The sequence below is a fragment of the Netta rufina genome (genome assembly GCF_964035555.1).
Source record: "Netta rufina genome assembly, chromosome: 1".
Taxonomy (NCBI): domain Eukaryota; kingdom Metazoa; phylum Chordata; class Aves; order Anseriformes; family Anatidae; genus Netta; species Netta rufina.
Genome location: NC_140123.1, coordinates 89,152,823 through 89,161,805, shown reverse-complemented (window position 1 = coordinate 89,161,805; position 8,983 = coordinate 89,152,823). Strand labels below are relative to the sequence as shown.

The window sequence follows — 8,983 nt, the reverse complement described above, 5'->3', positions numbered from 1 at the left end:
GTTAGTATACATCCTAGGAGGCTTTTCCTCGGGATTTCTTTGCTTTGAACTTTTCCTATTGTAATCTACAGTGGTTAATATTCCACCGTTTTCCTAGAAGCTCTTTACTAGTCAATCCCAATCCCTTCAAAATCCACAATATACAGATACACAAGTAAAATCAAACCACTGTAAATTAACTGCCTGTAGACAATTACACTGGGGACATTTAAACCTGATGAGCCGATAATATGCCTGGGCAAATTTTGTTCCCTTAGACATACACCTCAATGGCAGTTATATTTACATATTAACATATTAACATATGTATAAAAGAACACTTTAACAAAAATGCCCGGGCTTTTATATATACAATATACAATGTGCAGTTATTATTCCAGTTAGAATTATTCCTCAGCAGCTGCAAACATTATGCCAGTTGCCATTAAAGCTTGCTTACCCTCCTCCTGTCTCTTTCTTAAAATCTCAGACGTCCCTGGAGTTAATGGGGACTGCCATATATTCCTAGTCACTGGTCCCTGAGTGCTAGAATCAGAGTTGTTATTGGCATCCCCCTGGGGTTGCAGATTAAGAAGCCCGGGAGTCGGAGGGGCTGCAGGTGGGGGTGGTGGAATATAGGGAGGCAGTGGGGCTGGGATCTCTAATTCTCGGTTTTTCTTGTGCCTCCCATCCCCTCCTTTTTCTTTTAGAGGATATAAATTGGCTCGAGTTTCCGAGCTGATCCACAAATGTGCATATTCACTTTCTTCCAAACTAAAAGGTTCTTTTGAGTTTACATAAATATTTAGGGCCTGGCAAACCCAATCTTCAAAGGACCCAAATACAGGCCAGTAAAGGTGGTCTCCTCAAATCTGTTTACCACCCCAAACTTCAACACAATAATGTATCATTTTTACTTTATTCCTTCCCCGCCTAAAAGGGGAATCCTGCCAATTTTTAATCATTAATCCCGGGGTAACCTAACATCAGACGTTACCCCACCCATGGGACCAGAAGGCTTACTCTTCTTCTGTCCCATCTTCCGGAGCGCCTTCACACACACACGCATGAATCGCTTCCCCCTTTTCGTGGCCCAGTCCCTCGCGGGATGTGGGAACCGCACTACCGAGGGGTCCACACTCGCTTCGTCCGCAATTGGACGTCTCACAGCGACACGCTCCAGGATACCCAACCCCAACCGAACGGATCACTGGCCTATACTTACTCACTCCTGAGTCTTCGTTCGGTCTTCGTGCACAAAGATTACTAGGGGTTGCCGGCTTTATTTGCTTGCTGCCGAATTTAGGGTTCGTCGGTGAAGGATTTGAATGAAAGCAGTCCTAGCGAAGGCCGCTGAAATCAGCGGGGCGCCCCCTCCGAAGGTCTTTCAATCAGATTGCCTTCATCCGAGTCACGGCACCAAATTTGTTATAAGTTGCCCCCTTAATTAATTTTCAGAGAGCATTGCATTAATAATAGAAAGGAATTTATTGAGTAAGCAACAGCAAGCAAGACAGCGCTGGGCGGCCGGGGAGTCTCGGCTCCGCCAACGGCGCGTACCTCACCCCCGCCAAGGTCCCTTTTTATATCTTGGTAATTCCGGGATTACGCAGCACATCCTGGTATATTCTGCGACTGCGCGCACTGTTGCTAGGGGGTCGTCTCTGTCCCTCTGGTGGTCGTGAAGATGAAGGCCGTAGTCTTCCTCCGCGTTGTGGTTCAACTTCTTTTTTTTATTTGGTCATGTTGGCCCAGCGTGAGACAGGAATGCAGGATGTTGATACACTAGTTTAGCAACTTATCAGGAGATGGTTACATGAGCTTTGCAGCAGTGTCTTTGAACAAAAGAGGCTACTGAGATGCAGAAGGAGAGAAGGGGAGGGGGTTCTCGATTTTGTTACATTAAGCAAAAGAATTTTCATAATGTCTAGCAAAGCATTATACAGCTCCTTACTTCAGCAGGGAGTTTTCACAACTCCCGTTCCTCAAACAAAACTCCTTGTTTTTATAATACAAAAGACAATGAACAAACATTTATTGTGTATTACATCGTCTGCCCCTGTTAGTTCCTGCCCCTACACTCACAGCCTCAGCTCCATGCCCGAGTGTATTTCCTTGCCACATGCAGCAGGACGATGCTCTGATTCTGCACGGCGGCCCCCAGGCAGTGCTGCCGTGCACGGCAAGCGATCATCGCACTCACTGCTCCTCTGGGCGTTTCATCTGGCTGCACGCAGCGCGGGGAAGTGCCGGGGACGTGGCCACCACGGAGGCGTTTGGGCTGTGAAGATTCGTGTCAGAGCTGGTGCTGCTCTCTCCCCCAGCTCCCCCCCTTGCTGCTGGGGCTGCAGCACCATCTCCTGGTCCTCCTGCTGGGCAGCCCCTGCTGCACTTGGAGCTGGCTCCTGCCTCGTGACAACGTTTTGCTCAAAGACACATTCAGCAAAGGTTCACCCACCGAGCATGGGCACAACCCCACCAGCTTCATAAGGTCTGCACCCAGGGACACGCATCGTTTTGGGCGCTTGCCTTCACCTCCTCGATGAAGACGTTGATTTCAGTGCACTAAAATAAGCAAATGGTCGATGGGCTTTTCATGGCGAAGCCGCCTGCTCCGGCGCTCGCCGCGGTCCGACTGCCTCCTGTTTGTGGCAGCCCCGCCGCCTGCGTTTTCAAACAAAGCTGGTTTAGAACAACATGAATCTGAAATGGATTATTATCAGGCTGACTGCCCCTTGGGGTCTAATGAAAAGCACTCATTAATTCTCAGGGCAGGAGAGCTAATTACTTTTTTTTTTTTTAAAAAAAAAAGACTGTGCTAATTGCCAATAACTTTTTTATTGAATTGGCCCCGTAAAGCCTTTTTTTTTTTTTTGATTTCCCTTTCAAACTGTAGCACCAAAAGGGCATCGGACAAAAAAATAGGGCGTGCTGAGGTGGGCTTCACCTCGCAGGCAGAGAGGAGGCAGTCCTGGGCCCCGGCCGCACCAGGGACTGCTCGAAGGTGAATACAGCAGCACACAGCAGCAACCCGCTGGCCCAGCACGCTGGCTTCTGTACCTGGGAGAAGGACTGACACATCCAGCGTGTGGGTCACAGCGAACTTCGGGATGAAGAAAATTCCGGGCAAGTTTTGCTTGCTTTAATTACAAATAAAAAGACATCAAATCATCGCCATATGTTCTTTTGACCGAGCAGTAACCCACAAGCATGGTGATAAAAGGAAATCCCACAAAAGCACACCAAGGCTGTAGGAACAAACCGCTGCTGAGCCTCAGGCCATGCCATGGGTTTATGCTGGCCACGAACACCACCGCCCGTGCACTGCAATATTTTTTTTGCAGTCTTGCAGTCCTTACAGCAGGCCGAAATACTTCCTGTTTCAAGCCCTTTTGACTGAAAAAAACAGAGGGATGTGGGTTTTGCTCCCTCTCCCACTCCAGCAGTTCTCCCCCTGGGCATCAGCCTTCCCTCGCACCGTGTCTGCTGCTTCTCTCCTCCTGCAGGTGAAGCACCCGAACCGTGGCTTCCTACCCTGCCAGGCAGAAAGCTGTGCTTCACCTCTGGAAATATGGCTTATATTTAGATGAATACTCTCCTTTTTAAGAGCACATAGGGCTTTTATATATGACTTTTCACTTCTGGAGAGGAAGTGAAAAGGGGGAGCTGGGGGAGCACTGTGCAGCAGCCCCATTCCTCCCTGTGGTGCCCCACGGCACAGGACTCGCTGAGGACTCTGGAGAGCAGCGATGCCAGCAGCAGGGACACACTCTGGTCTTGGGGCAGGCAACAGGGAAAGGGCAGTGAAGCAGCAGGGCAGACTTAAACCCGTGGAGCAGCTTCCTCTTTTATTTACAAGTCTCTGCTCTGAATTGCTTTTGAAGCTCAAGGACGGTCTGGTGGAAGAGGTGGTGTCCCCACACTTCAGGGTCCCCTACACCGACTGCTGCTCTCACGCAAAAGTACCAAGCCTTTTTGTCCCCATTACCAACTTACAAATAGGGAAAATGGGGGTGATGAAGAAAACATGACTTGCTCACGTGTTTCACGGGGTACAGAAGCGCATTACCCCGTGCACAGCCCTCAGCACAGGCAGCTCCTGGGCACCACGCTCACACGAGCGACACCGCCGACTGCAGGCAGCCAGGCTCATCTTAGCGCCCTGCTAAAAAAGACCTCGTGGTGGCACGGGGTGCCTGCCCTTCCCCATTTCAACTTTCCATGGGCCTTTGATCAGCCCTTCAGCTCCCCGCACATTCAGACGAGGAAGAGACGAGTGCTGCCTCTCCACGACTGCAGCAAAGATGGCTATTAGCCCCCCTCCCCGCCCCTCTTCCCCCCACCCACACGCTTACCAAAATCAAAGAGATGCTTAATGCCAAAATCATGCGCAGCGCGAAGGACAGGATAATTAAACGCTGCAGATTGTATCAGTCACAAGCGGAGAAATTGCAAAGCAGAGGGTATGGATTTGTCACATGGTGAAACCAGCTGTGGAAGGTTTTTCTAGGAGCTTTGAAACAATTCCAGCTCTTTTTTTTTTTTTTTTTTTTCCAGGGTAATAACATTTTTCTGTCAAAAGCAAGTTAGTTGTTAAAATATGCATAAAGGCATGTCACTCCAAGCTGTGCACTTGTGTTTCATTTGCACTTCCCCCCCTCCCCGCCCTCCCCAAAAAGAGTTTTGTTACAACTAAAGAACAAAAAGGAGGCGGCTAGAAATCTGTAATGGTTCCATTTATTAATACGTATATCACAAATACTCACAATATCAATGCATTCTCGTTGGCATGCTAGACAGAGGCATTATTAAAAAAGTCCTATTTTTTAAAAAGGTTTTAAACTTTTGCTTTCCCCCAAAAATATTTCATATGCCTGTGTGTGTTTGTTTGTTTTTTTTTTTGATTTTTTTTTTTTTATTTTGATTTGATTCAACGATGTATTTGGTGGCTGCAACCTCGATGCAAAAAGAAAGAAAAAGGAAGGACGGGAAAAAACAAAAAAATAATCTGAAGGCCGCAGTACAGCACGGTTCAGTTAGTTCATAGCTATCTACTGAAAATAAAGGAAGCAAAATTACTGCCTTCACGGTAAGCAACAACACAGCTTAGTAACAGTATTACACAGGATCAGGTTCAGAGGCAAAATGCACTAGACAAAGCCTACCGGGATACGCACTAGGCATACAACACTGAGTAAGAATCAAAGATGTAGAAGAACACCAGGAGCAACGCTTCCCTTCAAGCACAACATTTTAACATCATTTTCAAGTATCTTTATGTTATGTTACCGATTCCTTTTGTTTTTTTTGGGGACAGGGAGCAGGTGGGAGGAAGGGGGAAAGGGCGAAAACCTTAGTAAAGCAAGAAACAAACCGAGAAATTAAGGTTGAAAAACCGAAAGAATAGATATTTCATATACCGGTCTTATATGAACGTGTGCGACACTTATTAACCATGGCGAAAGGCTGGTCGCGCCCTCCGGTCACTACATGCACAGCCTGCTCGATGCTGTTAATGAATTAATTACCTGTGTTAACTTACAATGCAACTACTGCGTGACGAGACGAGGAGCAGACGGACGGCGCCGCGTCCCCCGCCCGGCCCGGAGGTCGGGGGTGGAGGCCGAGCGGTGCCGGCGGCTCTCGGTCACGCCGGGACTCGACAGGATGGTGGCAACACTACACGGGGGGGCAGAGGTCGGGATTTCGGGGGGTGGCGAGCGCGCACGCGGGCGCACGTGCTTGCTTGTGGTGGGGGGGTGTGCGTGCGTGCGAGAGACAGTGTGTGCTATAACATTCGTGTCAGTCTTTCTTGGGTGCTGCTGCAGGTCCCGGTCCTGAGACAGGCTCTGGACGTCGCGCTTCTGAAAGACTGGAACAGAAAGGAAGACAGAAGATTGAGATGGAAAAAAAACCCAAGGAATCACGTGGGAAGACTTAATTCCCGACGAATTAAGCGGCATCTTCTGTCTGCAGCACGCGCAGCAAGGCTCACCTTGTTACACCATCTCGTACTGGTTAGCAGTAATAAACCGGGACAGGCAGCACGCCAGCAGCATCCCGATCAACTGTTCCAGGCAGGAGGGGAAGCAGAAGAGAAGAAGTTGGGTTAAATGAATGCAGGGCGAAGGAGAGGCCACGGCAGGCCAATATTTCTTGTCCTGGTGTTGTCACCCGCAGCAGAATTTACCCCCTGTTTTAGGGACCGCTCTGATTAGAGGAACAGCATTAAAATCTTAATTAATAAAATTAAAATTAAATCACCGGATCCTCCTCTGGATTGTTACCCAAGCCCGTTTATATGACACCCAGCAGGTGTTTTTACTACTTTTCGATCCTGTTTCCACTCCAGGCCCAGCCAGGCACGGATGGGCAACCAGCGGGCCCCACCGCGGGTCCTGACGGCCCGGGGTGGGAATGCTCTCCTTACAAACGATGCAGCACTCGATAAACGAATGTTGTAAATCCAGAAATAAAATAAAGTTTTTTTTTTTTTTTTAAAAAAAAGTCTTTCACTGTTCCCCTGGATATTACTCAGATTATTGGAAACAGATCCCTCGCCCCTTCAGTAACCTCTGAGCCGGCTGTTTTAGTGTTTTGTGCGCTGCAGTTTGTTGGCTTTTCCTGCACAGGCCAACAGCATTAACGCGCTGTACATAACTCTGCCTCCCTTTTCTCATTGGGATCGGCCAATTAATTAACTCACGAGCAGACCCACACTGTCACCCTCCATCACCGGCCACGGGGCGAGGCACGAGGGCTGCCTCTGACGGAGGATCAGCCTCTCCCTGACTTTGCCCCAAGCATCCGCAGCAGCTTTTACCAAGGTTTGGGGTCCCCTGGCTGCTCCAGCTCCCTTGCTGGTGCCCTGGGGTGCCTGGTGGGGACAGTTTGGCTCGTGGAGCAGTGCTCAGGAAGGCAGATCCCAACCCCGTCGCACCACCAGGCTGTAAGTCTTCCCCTTAGAGCCCGCAGCTAATGGCTGGCTGGCTGCTCGCCCAAATTGGCTCCTTCTTTCATTTCACGCTTGGGAGTGTTTGTCATTTCCCCTACAGGATCAGTGCTCCCCGTAAACACTATCATCATTGAAATATTCACCTTCTCCACTGGCCAATTGCTCGATCCCCTGTTACGCTACACCTGCCTTACATCGCTTTGTGGCGGCATCTCAGTACTGAGACCGCTCAAAGGCTTCATGACCCCCACAGCTGATAACCCTTCCTCAACAACCTCCAACAAAAGGCTCAGCTACTAGGCTTTGCAGGCTGTATTTTCACAGCTGCCAGAAGAGATGTGGGTGCTGGAAACGCTCCCCAGCCTTGAAAATCTTACTTGATACCAAGAAGACATTTTAGCCAAGAGAAAACTCCATCCCAAACCCCAAACCGTTCCCCCCTCATCCTACAGTGTTCCTGCGTTCAAGTTAACTCATCTTGCGAGCTTGTGCCACGAGATCCTCGTTATTTCCTATCCCTCACTAGAGCCTCAGTCTTCCTTTGTTGCTAATTCAGACGGCATTTCATTGCACAGCCCCAGACGACCACAGAGGGGAGGAAAGTCGGGGCAATGCCTGGAAAACAACCATGTTCTGATTTAGCCAAGTCACCCGTAAGATGAATGGCAGGTTACACAGGGATGCATCTTCCTGATCCCTGGTCCACTTACCAATTCCTGGCCCTGACTATATGCTGGTTTACACATTTAAGTCATTATAGTGCCAAAACATCCAACCTCTGTATCTCAAAAATGATGGTCCGCATATCGAGCCATTGCGTACACTGATTTTGTAAGGCACTTCCAGGTGTCACTAGGGCACAGCAGGGCTGTAACAAATATCTTAGAAGTACTCTGAACACATATAAAACCTCGTATTTCACAAGGCGTGTGGACTTTCACACCGAACCACAAGAGTACCGTCCCTCCTGTACCAAGAAGAGGAAATGCTGCATTAAACTGCTGAATTTCCCTCGCGGTGCTCTCTCATTAGAGCCATAGCTACAAGTTCCCTGTATTTCAATCAGGTTAGAGGCTCTCCGTCTGTGAACCGCAAATGAGCTCCCTCCACCCCCTCTTGCTCCCCGTGTTTGCTCCATCACTGGCAACCTTCAGACGGACGCCCCTCATCCCCTTGTGCAGCAGGTCCCTGCAGCTCCTGCAGCTCCTTTGATACACCAGAGGAACCAGCATAAAAGGGTTCCAGCAAAGAAACTAGCCGCTAGAAGTTGCCTTCATTTCCTTAGCTCCCATCATCTCTCAAGTGCCCCAGCTCAACTTTTATCCACTTATTAATTCATTTTTTTCTTTCCTTTTTTTTATAGTCCCATTTTTTTGAGCTCTAAGAATGACAAAGTTCAAACATCACTCCACCACGGAAAGTGCCAGACGTGGTTCTGTAGTTGTCTCCTCTCTCACTTTTTCCTTTTCTTCCCGCTTTTCTAAGATCACCTTGGTCTCCTGAAATATTACACAAAACCCAGAGAGTTTGTCTTGATACCTCTGGTCTTGCTGCAGGAAACTTGAAAATACTGACAAATTCTTTGGCTTAGAGCACTGGAAAACCCACATCCCTCAGGTGCATCTTCCTTACTACCAATCTGTTGGCGAAAGTTCACTCCAGACAGCTCAATGCAGCCCATACATTTTTCATTTCTCCATGGTATCGAGGGGTAATCTTAGGCATATCTTGGATTTGATCACTGAAATCCATCCATGGCAACTTCCTAGCAATCTTATCTCCTACCACATACACGATGACTGTTTTTTAAATATAATTATTTCACAGGAATTAAAATTGAATGGGAGCTATCCTGACTTATTACGTCTTATTATACAGAAGAGAAACTGAAGTGCAATTTGAATTTCCATTTTATTTTGGATCTGCATTTCCATTTTTCCATTTTGTGCCTTGGTATCTTCACCACTCCTCGTTCCCTGGAACCCCACCAAACTCTATAAACACAGATGCGTTGAAGTAACTGCGAATTCATCGCTGGATCAGGTAAGC

General features: G+C 48.3%; 1 protein-coding gene across 1 annotated transcript in view; it reads right to left on the bottom strand.

Annotated features, from left to right (window-relative positions):
• Positions 1–4,696: 4,696 nt before the first annotated feature.
• The window catches only part of TSPAN7 (tetraspanin 7), an 82,700-nt gene continuing 78,413 nt past the window's right edge, over positions 4,697–8,983 (bottom strand). Inside the window, exons 7-8 of the mRNA XM_084286693.1 lie at positions 5,975–6,047; positions 4,697–5,851 (exon numbers count right to left, since the gene is read on the bottom strand). Of these exons, the coding sequence (XP_084142819.1) occupies positions 5,979–6,047 (69 nt within the window). The 3' untranslated portion in view covers positions 4,697–5,851; positions 5,975–5,978. The remainder of the gene's footprint in view (positions 5,852–5,974; positions 6,048–8,983) is intronic.